Below are 14,235 nucleotides of genomic sequence, written 5' to 3'. Positions count from 1 at the left end.
ACTTTTTGAGGTCGTTTTGTCAGACCCAAGAAACTGTTCGTGTTATTTATGGACATTTTTATTCTAGTACCCAAATATCGCGAATACCGTGTATAATACACTCCATTTTGAGCCCATTTTTCTCCTCACAACAAGTGAGTTAATGTTACCTTTGATCTGAATGGGCGAGACTATAATGATAATGATATTAAAAGTATATCATATTACGATTCCAGAGTCTGTTTAAATTGTGATTGATCATTGATGTAATGAAATTGTACTATTTTACTTGTAATAATTTTTTACTATACAATGTGATATGTGAAAGTATCCTATACAAACTTACTAACATCGTTTTTTAGGAGTCTAGATCTGCAAAGACTTGTACCATGACTCTTTGAGCTACAAAAAGAACAATTTATTCTGTCGTAAATCGAATTTTGAATAGAGCGAAATGAATCGTAACGGGTTTCTACAGTCCAATTTCAAATCTTGTAAAATACTGTAGCACATCACGTTTTTGTACAGAAATGGTGTTTGAAGGTGCCTCATAATCTTTGACATATGTAATTTCAATGATGATATGCAAATTTACAACCACCAGTCAATCAACCAAGAGGTATGGAGTTTAATGTGCGTCATAGCTTGTTTGCAGCTTTGCCGCTCTTACCCGTAGGTTTAGAAAAGATCAACATCTCGCATGCAAAGCTTTTGAATGTTAACATGAGAATGATCTTTCATACGATGCAGCTTGATCTCAAATAGTTTCGGCCAAAGTTTACCAGTTACTGCAAAACAAGCCAATAGTGAGAAATGATGGTTTCGGTCCTATGAACATGTGGTGGTGTGTCAAAAGTAGCACAATGAAGCAACCCATGTCAATGGAACGAACGAGAAACTTCTCTGTTCATAACACAACATAATTGTACAGATGTCAAGTTGTCAACTAACTTAGTTGATCAAGTCATGGCAGATGAGAAGTGGTGCTCATGACCAGGGTTCAAATCCATTAGCAACAAAATAGCCCCCATGGCTCTCTTTACACGAAAAAATAAAAAAAAACACAACTGTATACATAAAACATCATTAACACTCTTTCGGATAATTCACTCGGTACCCTTGAAGTTATAAAATTCTCGAAAAAAAATCCTGCCTATGACAAAGTAAGGAGGGAACAGGTGTAAACATCTAGCTCTTCTGAAACCCAAGGAAGAGGGGGGGCCGGGTGTGCACATAACATGAGCAACAGCCAGCTATGACGAACTAGGTCTGATACTGAAAAGCATGAAAATAAGCTTACCAAAAATGCGTTGGTTGTCACTATCCCATGCTATGCCATTCAGAACCTCCAAGTTCTGGAACATTGTTATTGCCAATACATAAGAGCATTAGAAGAATGTCAAATGAGAGGATAAAGCACGAGAAGCAAATGACATGATGCGGTCAAAACATACCTTTGCTCCAGCTTGTATCAATGACTCTCTATTAAGCAAGTGAACTGATGTTAGGGAGATAAAAAAAATGATATGGAATCACGGTCTACATATAAAGAATATGAATGGTAACAATACCTTAAATTGTGAAGAAAAACCCATCCGACGACATTGCCACTAGGAGATAGTCTAACAATGCAATCTGTCTGTCCAGGGAAAAAAATCTTGTAAGGGGCATATATCGCCAGAGGACGAATAAAGTGCAAACTATGACATCAGGACTAGCACTTGACTATAATATAGCAAAATGACATTATTTGATGTAAAACAGAGAGTTAAAATTAGCAAAATACTAGTCATATCCTGCTTCATTAATGTCAGCTTAATCGTACCAAAATAAATAAATAAATAAATGTCAGCTTAAAACTAAAACTGAGAAAGGATAACCAAGAAGAATACTTGTATTAAATTACATATTCAGCAAATTAAATTTTTAAACGGGTCTTGATGCGAGACAGAAGTACAGAAGTCTCGCTATAAAGTGCCATTTAGAATCGACAACCACTCGATAGAAATGGAACTCTACATCAATATAGTACTATAGTAAAGTTAGAACAGTGAAGTTTGCACAGAGGAAGCCCTAGTTAGCCTGCTTCAAAAATGTTCCTCCAGTTGAAAAATCATGGACCTCTTTAAGCAAGAAAGATGTGACTGGACAGCGAGCACTGAAGAGTTGATAAAATCTGAAAGCAGAGTCTTACCGTGAATATATTTGCCCATATTTCACCATTTATGAACTCCAATTCATTGAGGTACCGCACTTCATGACCCTCGTACTTGACAGTTTGCTTTTGAATCACTGTAATAAAATCCTGAAGTTAACATCAACTGAGGACTGAGGTATATCATATGCACAAGAAAATAGTGAAAAATCTATTGATAAAGCTATTTGTAATACGGAGTACATAACAAGAAGGTGAGACCAGATATGATATTGGGCCTTCTTATTCCGAGCTTTTTATATGGCCTTGTTTTTCTTAGTTTTTCGATATGTGAAGGGAACAAGGTTGGAGTTCAATTGGGGGGGGGGGGGGGGGGGGATCCCTGCGAGGTGGGGGTCCCACCATACGGTGTAATAAGGGGTAAGCCTTCCTTTGCCAAGAGGCCACTGCAAGGACATGAATCTGTGACCTCTCAGTCACACAGCAACACCTTATCTGGTGCACCAAGGCTCCCTTGCAAGGTTGGAGTTCACTTAACACACTTAAATACATAGTAGGATACTATTGAGGGAAATCCAAGCCAACAGCAGCAGCTACGGCCTAAGAGGACAGTAAAACTGACGAAGAAACTTAAATAACAAAACAGAAAAGTTAAATCTTATGTTAGGTACCTTTCATAGTATGGGGATCCATTTGATATAATGTTGAAGAGCCGTCACTTCCGAACAAGGTTTTCCCATCAGTTGCAAGACCCCAACCATCTTCCATATGATGAGAAAATGTTGTTAACTGTGAAAAAAATGCATGACAATTATCAAGCACCATAGTAATAAACTCAAACAATACAAACTGAAAAACACAAAACTAGGATCAATTATGACTCTAGAAGTAACAAGATGGGTTTCGTAGCTGGAGAATGATTTGAGAAACAGCAGAAAGTGATACGTTCTAGTATCATGCGTTCACATTAACACTGCTATTAGCGAGCATATAAATATATAATGAACCACTTTGTTAAATAGAAAACATGCGTACTAATGTGTATACTGAACAGAAGAGAATGAATACACAAACATATGTACACTGAACTAGGTGCAAAGAAGAGATATTCGCTAGTATAGCATAAACTAGCATATTATGAGCTTTCTTCCATTTACACTTTCGCCATCAGTTCCACAGCGGCAGACTTAGCTATCTCTCAGTTAATTAGCTAAAAAGACAGAGTTGTATTGAGCCAATAAATTAGGAAGAAGAACAGGGAAGTTTACAAAAACCAATACTATTCATTTAGAAGTAAGATTATTGTAACTTCCAAATTTGCTTCATCTCTCATACAACAGCATATCAAGTACGGGATATGAAATATTTCAACAGCTCTCAGAAATCAGATACTCCCTCCGTTATTTTAACAAGTCCTTTTAGGAGATTGCACATGAATGAAGAAAAGTGTTGAAAAATGTTGTTGCAGTAGTAATAATGATTTCTGAAAATAGAAAAATATAAACATTTCCACCAATCCAATAGCTAGTTGTTCATGGTGTTCCTAATTAAATGGTGTTTTGGAAAATGCAGTGAAGATGTAATGCATGGAAAAATGTAAAACGACATATAAAAAGAAATATTTGATTTTTCTAAAACGGCTTATAATATGAAACGGAGGGAGTAGAAGCTAAGAAATAGAAATCTACAAATGAAACTATTTCAAGCACCTTGATGCTAACTCACATGCACGTTGTCCAGAAAAATTCTAAGGAATCTATCTGCCTTATTTTGTAAATAATCAAATAATGTAAAATACTAAGGAATATCAACGCCAAGGCAGAAAAGATGAATTACAGACATTGTTAAAATTTTCTCTTTCATAAATGAAACCAGTTTTCCGTAGCCATGTTACTTGATACAACCTACAGAGAAAGTATAATCCTGGAATTAGAACAAGACATGCCCTTTCACATTCACAAAGCAGACAACTGAAGCATCTCATAAAGTCATAAGAGTGAAAAAAAGGGGTCCGGCAAACAAAGTTCCCCAAAAGCCTATGTTAGCTGTGAAATCATTGCATATATAAATAATAATACAAATGTATTTCTCTTTCATATATTAAAAGAAACTGAATAAATAAGACCCAAATCCCAGGATTATTGAACAAGAATTAACACAGAAAAGATCATATGCATCACACAATGTTCCTTCTGTCGACGCAACTCACGCTAGTCCTTATACCCTCATATATATGCTAGGGAAAAAACACCACAAACACTAATCCCAAATACCCAGTATATAACATCACAAGTAGAGTCTAAAGCACTTGTACAATCTTGGTGGTTAACTTTAAAACTTGAAGCCTCTAAATATTACTCACAAGCCTTAGCGGAATAAGAGAGACATGAGGTAAACTAGTTTGAAGTTGAGTTATCCTAAAATAAAGTGGTTATGCAGAAAATTAGAACAGCTGAGAGAAAATAAGATATGAAGTACTTCATTTATGTTTAAATCCAGTAATGTTACTCATGTGTCAGGCTTCAAAACTTATTGCTTAGGTAATGACAGTTTAGCTGTCTAGCTGAATTTTAACAGAAAAAGCCCTTATAAGTTTATTTCTTTTCATTTCATTTTGACTGGAAATTTCAGAAAGAGCACGAGATTACTGTTCAGGTTGTTGTTCGTGCTTTCAGCTCCGCTATCATAGCTTATTAAACCACCAGACCCCTACGCACTTTGATTCTTATACACAGAATATTATGACTCAATAGAAGTTATGTGAATGAAGGACTCGTTGAATCACCGCTTTCTCCTTCCAAGTATACTTCCCAAATTGAAGTAACAATTTCTAATGACCTTTTTACATTTGTGATGCATCAGAATTCAGAAGATAAAAAAAGACAGTCATGTTAAACAATATCTAGTATGGTGCAGCGCTCAAGTTCAGAGCAAGCATACATGAAAGTTGACTCAACAAAGCCAAATTTCAGGTGATATCACAGAGAGAAAGAAAATTCATAACTGACACTCATATCAACCCTAACTTTACATAACAAATCATAACTTGCAGATTCAAAAAGGAAAATGCATAAGCATAATGGCAAAACATAAAAGTTACAAACCTTTCACCAAGGAGAGTCAATCCTTCCCCAAAAATAGATCGATCCATTTTATGTTGAGTCTCAACCTATAAAACCCAAAATTGTTGATGAAATCAGTCAGCATGAAACAGAAGAAATTTCTTTTATCGCAAAATAATCTTTTTACTTCCCATTTTGAGTGTCCTAATATAATATTCTTACTTTTCTTTTTGAGTGTTGATTTATCTTCTCCCTCTTCTCTTTACTTTGCCCTTTCTCTCTGCTTTCATAATTTAACTAAAATATTGATTTTCTATCTAACTCACAATTAAGAAAATTACTTTGAGATGGAGTAAAAAAGTACACCTACACGGCTACACTAATTAATACGCCCTCCATACTGTTTTTTTTCTTCCCACTTCATATTTTTGGTCAAATTCTCCAAACTTGATCGTAAATAGATAAAAAACGAAACATGATATATGACATGAAACAACATGTAGTTCCTCAAACCACATTTTTCTAAACAACCTAGAGCCAGGAACCAAGGTGCAAATAAGACTTTTTGGGGAGCATGGCCAAATCCGGACTCCTCATGGCTCGGCTCCGATAAAGCAATTCATCGGATATTTATATTTATTGCTCAAAATTATCCAAATTATTTCTTTTTTAAATAATCCATAACATATAGATGGAAAAAAAGCACTCAAAGCGGCGTCTTGGAGGCCGCGTAAAGAAGTAAGAAGGGAAAAAAAAAGTATAGAGGGAGTAGTAATACTAAGAAGTCCTATAATACACTCAAGCATAACCTTTCACAGAGCGGGGGGAAAAAAAAAAAAAAAAAAAAAAAAGACTGCTATTTCCACTCCCCATGTAATCATAGACTTGGGCACTTGGATAGCTTGACTCGAGCATTTGTTCAATCCTAATAATACAGTGCTTTCCTCATGCATAATACACACACAACAAACATACAGCGCGCACAAGCACACTAAGAGCAACTGAATTTCACCACATCAGGAACTTGACTCTCAGGCATAATAAATCTAGTTAACATCATATAGATAACTAGCAGTGTGTCAAAGCTCAAAGCAAGGTAACTCACAGGTCAAAGCATTTCCCCACTCCAAGACCACATTTGATCTCAATTCAAAAATCTCATGGGAATAATAAACATGCTCAATAAGAAAGGTCTAAGTGAAGGTGATGAGAAATTAAAACGAAAATGATATACCTTTCCAGTTTGCAGAGCGACTCTCCTAACTGTTGACTGCAAGAACAAAACTAGATTTAGTTACAAAAGATAATAGCACCAACATCCATAAAGCCATCAGTAGTAGACAACCATTAAGCCTTATGGAACCAACATCATCAGCAATGTCATAATCTATAGCATAAACTGAATGGTAAAAACGCTTATAACCATGAAGGAATGTAGTCTTAAATCTGGAAATAAATTGGTGTATACAGTATACTTGCCTACTTGGATACGTAGATAACCACGAAACAGATAAAATACAAAATAAACAGACATTGATTATGAGAACAAGTTAAAGTGACTATAAATTCATTTTGTATCAAAAACATGAAAGTGGCAGAAACAGGCTTTTTCCTCTTCAGCACTTTCGGAACTTAAAGTTGTGTTGGAGGTAACGAATATTTGAATGTTCGACGGTAGAATGAAGCTTGATGACATTTTTTTTAGTTTGTTAATGACTTTGAATAATGTTGGTGTAAAACATTGTCCTCCGTGTAACAATTTTTTGAGAACTTATATTATTATGTCTTTTGCTAAAATTAGTTTTTGATTTAAGATATGGCATAGAGTTTCATTTAATTACTCTTATACCAAACTTGGGGAATGATTACTCCAGTAATCATCTCCCTTATATGCCAAACCTAAAAATTGGGATACATTTTCCCCCTGGATTAAACTCCCTGGTAATCATTTCACTAGAATATTTACCCCCGGAAATATTACAAGGATCCCAGTCAAGCCCTAATAGTTAATACAAGCCATATCGAAGTCCTGCGGAACCTCACCACTTTATGTAAGAAAATTAAAGAGCAACTATAGAAGAATTAACACTCACCTGTCCATAAAGACCAGTTGATTCATATAGAGTATCATTTCCCCAGTAGACAAGACCCTGTAGTCAGTAATAAATTATGTCATACTCTGGCACTAACAGAAATGCAAAAGAAAATGGTTGGGGAAACGACGTCCTACTCCTCTGATACGAAAATGAAACCTACCAGCCCTCCCCCCTACAATAATTGGTCAATGGGGGCTTGTTTTAAAGAAAATGAGGGAAATCTTCACTCAAAGTAAATCAGATACTATGACTGCGTTTCTCCAGAATCAGGAACAACTTTGCAGGGTACCATGGAGAGTGTACCCAAATAGATAAAATTGTTTACTCCTTTTGTGTGTTATAACAATGCAGCAGTATTTTACTCTTTTACCCATTTATGGTTAACTCTACAATTGCACCCAAAAGTATACCTTCTTACTAGTTGGTAATAGAGAAAGATTACATTATACACTAACCTAGCATTAAAATTAGATAGAGATCCATTATTTTCAGACAAACAAAATAAATTAGTGATCATAGACTTATAAACTACATGTCAGGCATTACAAAAGAACTACTTAGATTGCTATAATTGTGTACCCAAACCATAACTTTCTGAACTCCCCAAATAGCATGCAGCATACTAATCATCATTCCTAGAGTCCTAGGGTAGTGATCCATAATTTCGGACAAACAAAATGAAGAAGTGATCATAGGCGTATAAAACTGTAAACTAAAGGTCAGGCATTTCATAAGAGCAACATAGGTTGCTATAATTGTACCCACTACCCAAAACATAACTTCTTAAAACCCAAAATAGTATGCAGCATTGCATAACACTCCCTTCCAAAGATATTTGCATTAATCATCATTTCCTCGGGCTCATTCTCTAATTGAAGCAAAGATAACCCTTAGGAATTCAAAATCGCTATCGCTTAGGAGAATTCTCATTCCTGCATGTGTGCTTAAATTGTACCACCCCACTTCAATTCACAAACTTACAAAGACCAATTTTATACCCAACTCAATATCCACATTGATCATTTCTATTATTACATTACACCAATGCTATAGGCAACCGTCAACATCCAAATAAATATTTCCTCTGTTCCATTTGATTGTATACTTTTTTCCTCCGTTCTATTTGATTGAACACATTTTCAAAATCACCGCCGCATATTTTCAACGTCTATAGGATAAAAAAAACAGCACTTGATCTAGTCTCGATAATCAACCAATGTACCCACACCTAACTTTGCCATCCCTACAAAAACCTAAATTTTACCACACCTAAACTTAACAATTGTATACCATTTTCAAAATCCCTCTCACATATTAGATCGCGACTCGCAAATCGAACAATGTAACCACACCTAAACTTAACAATCCCTACAAAAAACTAAGAACAACCCAATTCAAATTATAGCCAATTATACATAAACAAACCAAAAAAGCATCATTAACACTTAATCAAACAAAAACAATCAAATCCCCAAATTGATCAAACAAACAAAAACCTTAAATCACAACAAAAACTCAAAAACCCTAACCTGGGTAAAAGCCCTAGGATCATGGGGAAACTCATTAACAATCTCAACAGAATAAACCAACGGATTCAACTGAGTTTTCCGTGATGCAAACAAGGTGTTCGACGAAATGCCAAAGAGAAAGAAAAAAGAAAGAAGAATAGCAGTAACACTGAGTCGAGTCAACCATTTATAAGTAGAAGAAGGAAGAGTAGTAATGGCAGCCATTTCTGAGTTAGTAACTGGGTTGGATCGCTGAGTTTTAGTCCTCCTTTTATGCGATCCATTACTAGTAGCTGCTGCCATTAAAGGTAAAGATTGTTGTTCGTCATGAAAAACACGATGTTGTTTGTATGTTTTTACATGTTGAGTAAATTCATTGGGTTTAAGTTTTGGTGTGATTTTGTTGTAGATTGTGAATTGGGAGTTACATGTGATTACAAAGTTTGATGTCATGGAATTTTTCTACCAACTTTGGTGTCTCGAGTATGACCAAGTCATGACTCATCACTCATGGGTCAATGTTTAATATCGGGTTGGGTAAATATTGAGTCGGGATTACAGGTCATCTGGAAATGATTTTAGTTTGAGGCAGGTTGGACACATATTGTTAAAAGGTTACTATTTGATATTGAGTTGATGTTTGATTAAGTGGTGTTGATTTTTATTCACCAAATTTTCGGGTTTTATTAAGTCAAATTTCAATTCTAGCATGACATGGTCAATTTTTGATCGTCAACGCGTCAAATGTACCATATTTTCGAGTAACTGTTGAATGTGATGTTACTATTTATCATGACATGAAACACTTTTCATGGCACGGTGGACAAAAAAATTCAAGCAATGATGTTTCATTCTCCGTTCTCCGTTCCTTTTTTACCTTTTTGTAAAAGTATTTTAAATAAATGTAGATAAATGATTGTGATGGAACAGGTAAATACTTGTAGACGTATACATTGCAAAACTAATATTTTGCTAAACGGAATAAAAATTCAAAATGATAGATAATCGAGATCAAATGTAAACATCGAAACAAAGAAATCGAACCTCAGTATAAGCTTTAGGATCATGAGGAAACTGATTGACAATTTCCGGAATAAAGCCGAGGAGAATGAGTTTTATGAAATTCACGAGGCAATGCAACGCAAGTGTTTAATAGCTTGACTAAATTAAAAACAAGTAAAGAAATGGTGAACACAAGAGCGTGCATTGTACGGAGTAAATTGGTAACAAAGGATCTTGTTCAAACTTCAAAGTGATGGATTTTCTCCGTCACGAATGAGAATTTGTGAATTGGTAACTTGTGTATGATGTAATGAATCACAAGTTTTTCTTCTTCGTATTATTTAATCTTTATTGCTAATTATTTGTTTCTATGTTATGAAAATTTGATTTTGGGACATCGTTTTGGGTTTGTACATGATCGAGTTTTTTTTTTTTTGGGTAATATTTTATATCGCGTATCATTTACTAAAATGGTAGATATATATTGATAAACGATACTCCGTATTACTAAACTATAATAATATTGAAACAATAAATCAGGAATCAATATAGATTGTCTTCATTAGGTAGTGAAAGACAAATTTGAGATCTTGCAGTCTTCACATAAAGAATAATGGATTTGGTGTGGTGAATTGGTGATAGGTCACTTCATTCCTTAACATAAGAATAATGGATTTGGTGTGGTGAATTGGTGATAGCTCACTTCATTCCTTAACATAAGACCAGGGATCCTAACCCATACAACCGTTTACATCATCGTAAGAGCACCCAAGAATAAAGAAATGGTTATTAGGATAGTAGAAAAGGAGACCAACAAAATCAAAACAGATTATTTATTGATTCTTGCTATATTCAACTTTTATTAAGTGTCTTGTTGCATAATATTGAACTGAAATTTACTAATCAAAGTTTTTTATTTTTACAAAGTACGAATCTCATTCCATTTTCTGTCACGTATTACAATTTCAAGTACATAGTTTTCTGTTTGTTCTTGCTTTTCCCGTTTATAAATCGGGAAAGTCAAATATGAAATCATTACAAATTCGATCCAATTTCTTTAAATACGTATTTAAAGTATTAGGTGGTTGTAATGTGAGGAAAACAATTTGAAAGTGCAAATGTGCAGTTTCATTTTCAAATATACACTTCAAGATTTTTCTATTTGACTTAACCGGTGAGGGGGCACTTTGAAACATAGCTTCAGATCCTCAAGCGATAAAGAGACGTTGAAGAAAAAACTGATTTTCGTATAGAACAAAACCGCAGAGACCGATGTTTGAATTAGAGATTCGAGTGGTCCATTGGACACGAAAAAACCAAAATCTCCTCTAAAGTTCTTACTTCTTACCTGAAGTGTTAAAAACATAGATACCGTTTTTAAACAGTTCAACCGGGCAAATGTAATAAACTCTGAAGTAAAAAGAATGCAAATGATCCAAAATTACGAGTAGCTCATTCAGTTTAAACCGCAAATCTAAAAACAAGGATATAAAACAGATGTCCTGACCAAAAATCTACTCGACCTTATCGCCTAACAAAGCTACATGGCAATATGACACAGAAAGCCCCAGTAAGACCCTCAAGCAAATGAACCTGAAGCAGCAGGTGCACCAGGGGCACCAGCGCCAGCACCAGCAGCACCACCATAACCTCCACCGCCACGACCAAAACCTCCCCTTCGGCTCTGCAGATTGAAGGTGAATTAAAACAGTAACTAACAAAAAACTTACTTCTCATAAGATAGCCAGTCATGCTAAAAAATATGTAGTAACTACCAATAAATATACTCTCCCAAAAACGAGTAGAAAGTGAGTTTATAACCCAAGTATGGAAATATTAACAGGTTGTTTTAAGCATGGTTACCGAATTCACTATGAACAAGTCCTTACCAATTCGAGATTCGCTCTTATAGAATGCGTGTTATATGTATTTTCAGAAAGCAACATGATAGAATTCACTTTTAAAAATTCGCAATTCGTAGGGCACCGAGCGAATTCAGTAACCTTGGATTTAAGTAAATCGTCTAACATGTGAAAATGTTGAAAACAATCAGAAATATAGAACATCTAATATGAAAGATAAAGCCCTAACTATCAACTGTCAAGTGAGGAATTTACAAGGACTTGAGACGGTGTAACATGTGAGACAGTCTTGTACAGGACGAACAACTATGCCTAATATTAAGTGAAAACGGAGAACAGCAACTTCCTGGCACTAAGGACAGGCTGTAAACTATGCATAGATTCTGAAGTAGAACTTACACTAAATGAAGGTTGGTAGTCAGCTGGAGCTCCACCCTTCTCACCACCAAATTCCCCAGGTGGACCACGAGGTCCGGCACGATAGTCACCACGATCACCAAATCTTGGTCGATCACCTTCACGAGGTGGACCACTGTATAGTATAATAAGACAGGCATGCACATATTACTCAACCATGAATATGAGGCGCGGAAGTACAAGTTTTTCAAAGTAGAAAGGAACTTAAAAAAGAAGTATTTAAGACAAAAGGTTCAGTGTTTATACCGTGGACGATCCCCACCAGGACCCATGGGTCGACCTCCAGGCTTCATCTGCTTCTTAAGGGTAGCAGGAACAATCTCGGCTGGGAGGTTGAGGTAAGTTCTTAGGAACTCAATACCAGCATTGGTCAGGTACCAGTAGTAGTGCATCCATGCAAAAGTCTCACGGACATACTCCTTAGACTTGAAGCTTTGCATGAGCTTGATCACTTGCAAGTTTGGCACATCGATGTCCGGGTGTTTAGCAAGGTTGTAATCTTTCTTGGCATAGCATACCCCCTCTGTAATTCCAATATAAAAAACAAACTGTTATGTCGCACATCACAGGGAAATCGGAAAATGTCGCTGCTTAATCAACACAACTATCAGTATTCTTAGTAAGGGTGAATTAAGAAAAATATATACACAAAATTGCCTGTAATACAGGAATTACGGAGGCATGTAACTTTGACTTAAACTCGACTTTCCTCCAAATGCTATAGAAACTGTGGAAGTACGGAACATTGACAAAAAGTTCAAAACCTTAAAAGTGATCTATCATTACACGTTGCATTTTGTTTGACTACGGAGTAGGTAAAACAATAAACAATAGACCCCTCAGTTTAAGCAGAGCATTATTATAACAAGAAATTATAAACCCTAATTCCAACAGTACATTAGTTTCCAACAGCTTTGCAATAGTGATAGTAAATCGTTGGGAAATAATGTCATGAGAAAATTAGGGGAGTGATAATACCAGCGGGAAAATCAGCTGCACGACTCAATGTACATGAGCATTTTGCGAGTGGCAGTACATGTACCCTAAAATTTACTACAGTCACTCCATCCCAATCATTTGTCTATTTTTTACTCTTTTTGAAGGATATTTTAATTCAGGGTAGACAAACGAGTGGGACGGAGGAGGTATAATGTAGCATATCAAATGTTACTACCACAAGCATTTTAATCGAGCAAAGACTATTAATCCAAAACAACATTCATCATTGTAAAAGAACAACTATAATCAAATTCAAATCGCAGCAACATTACGTGATTCTTTCGTAATTTATTAGGCAGAATTCGGAAATTCAAGAACAATGTGTCGCAGCAAAACTACGAGAATTCTACTCTTAAATAAATTCAAAAATTACCAAAAGAAAAGCATACAATTCACACAGAAAAAATCAAATACTGTCAAAAATCATGCAAATTAAAAATGAAAGCAAATAATTCACAAAAATCATACAAATTAAAAATGAAATCATATAATCCACACAAAAATCAAATATTCTCGAACAATGAAACAATGAAACAACAAAATTAAGAGATTAAGATTAAGAAGATTAAACGAACCTTGGAAGAGGTACTTAGAGATCTCCATGCGATTCTTCTCCGTCATAATCTGTTCAAAAACAAAGACAAAAACATTAAAAACACAATCAATAATTAATCAAAAAATGTGATTGATTAATGAAAGTAAAGAGAGAGGATTAGAGAAATCACCATTGTTGCAGCTTGAAGATGGGGATGAAAATGGCGGCGCAAATGCGGAAAAGCTGCTGCAATTGAGAGATATAGAGAAGGAGAGAAGTGAAAGAAACCCTAATTTGGTTGGAGGTTTATATGGTGTAACGTGTTATGAGTTGATTATTGGGGTTTTAATTTTGGGCTGGGCTTCTTTTTTGGTGTGGGGTTATTGAGTGGTGTTAAAAATCGTCGACAAATTACTTCACGTTGTTGACTAATCAAGTTATCGAGTAGTTGACTACTATCTCTATTCCGATCATTTGCTTAATTTTAATTTATAGTAACCTTTTTAATTCATCATCGTTTTGTTTTTGTAAGAGTTTATACATAATTCGGGCATCAACCATAATTTGATCTAATTGTACAAAAAATAAGAAATTACTAGTAACCAAATCATCAATATCTA

General features: G+C 35.2%; 2 protein-coding genes across 3 annotated transcripts; both read right to left on the bottom strand.

Annotated features, from left to right (window-relative positions):
- Nucleotides 1-396: 396 nt before the first annotated feature.
- LOC141606806 (glutaminyl-peptide cyclotransferase-like) lies at nucleotides 397-9,456 on the bottom strand. 2 transcript variants are annotated; one of them, XM_074426128.1, is made up of 11 exons: nucleotides 8,822-9,456; nucleotides 7,290-7,346; nucleotides 6,431-6,466; nucleotides 5,239-5,303; nucleotides 3,975-4,038; nucleotides 2,806-2,923; nucleotides 2,174-2,271; nucleotides 1,551-1,618; nucleotides 1,434-1,461; nucleotides 1,280-1,334; nucleotides 397-767 (listed from the first exon to the last, which is right to left on the bottom strand). In XM_074426128.1, exons 1-11 carry the CDS (start codon nucleotides 9,251-9,253, stop codon nucleotides 658-660), a joined length of 1,131 nt encoding a protein of 376 aa, XP_074282229.1. In that variant the 5' UTR covers nucleotides 9,254-9,456; the 3' UTR covers nucleotides 397-657. The 2 variants fall into 2 exon arrangements, with proteins under 2 accessions (XP_074282229.1, XP_074282230.1); XM_074426129.1 differs by lacking the exon at nucleotides 6,431-6,466 and having other exon boundaries at nucleotides 8,822-9,308.
- A 1,720-nt stretch (nucleotides 9,457-11,176) lies between these two features.
- Nucleotides 11,177-13,954, bottom strand: LOC141606805 (small ribosomal subunit protein eS10z-like). Its single transcript, XM_074426126.1, has 5 exons — nucleotides 13,806-13,954; nucleotides 13,656-13,704; nucleotides 12,328-12,604; nucleotides 12,064-12,196; nucleotides 11,177-11,486 (listed from the first exon to the last, which is right to left on the bottom strand). The coding sequence occupies exons 1-5, from the start codon at nucleotides 13,806-13,808 to the stop codon at nucleotides 11,382-11,384; spliced, it is 567 nt and encodes a 188-aa protein (XP_074282227.1). The 5' UTR covers nucleotides 13,809-13,954; the 3' UTR covers nucleotides 11,177-11,381.
- Nucleotides 13,955-14,235: the final 281 nt, after the last annotated feature.

Source organism: Silene latifolia, chromosome 10 (assembly GCF_048544455.1).
Source record: "Silene latifolia isolate original U9 population chromosome 10, ASM4854445v1, whole genome shotgun sequence".
NCBI lineage: Eukaryota > Viridiplantae > Streptophyta > Magnoliopsida > Caryophyllales > Caryophyllaceae > Silene > Silene latifolia.
Note: the sequence above shows the minus strand (reverse complement) of the source record. Positions and strands in the feature narration are given on the sequence as shown.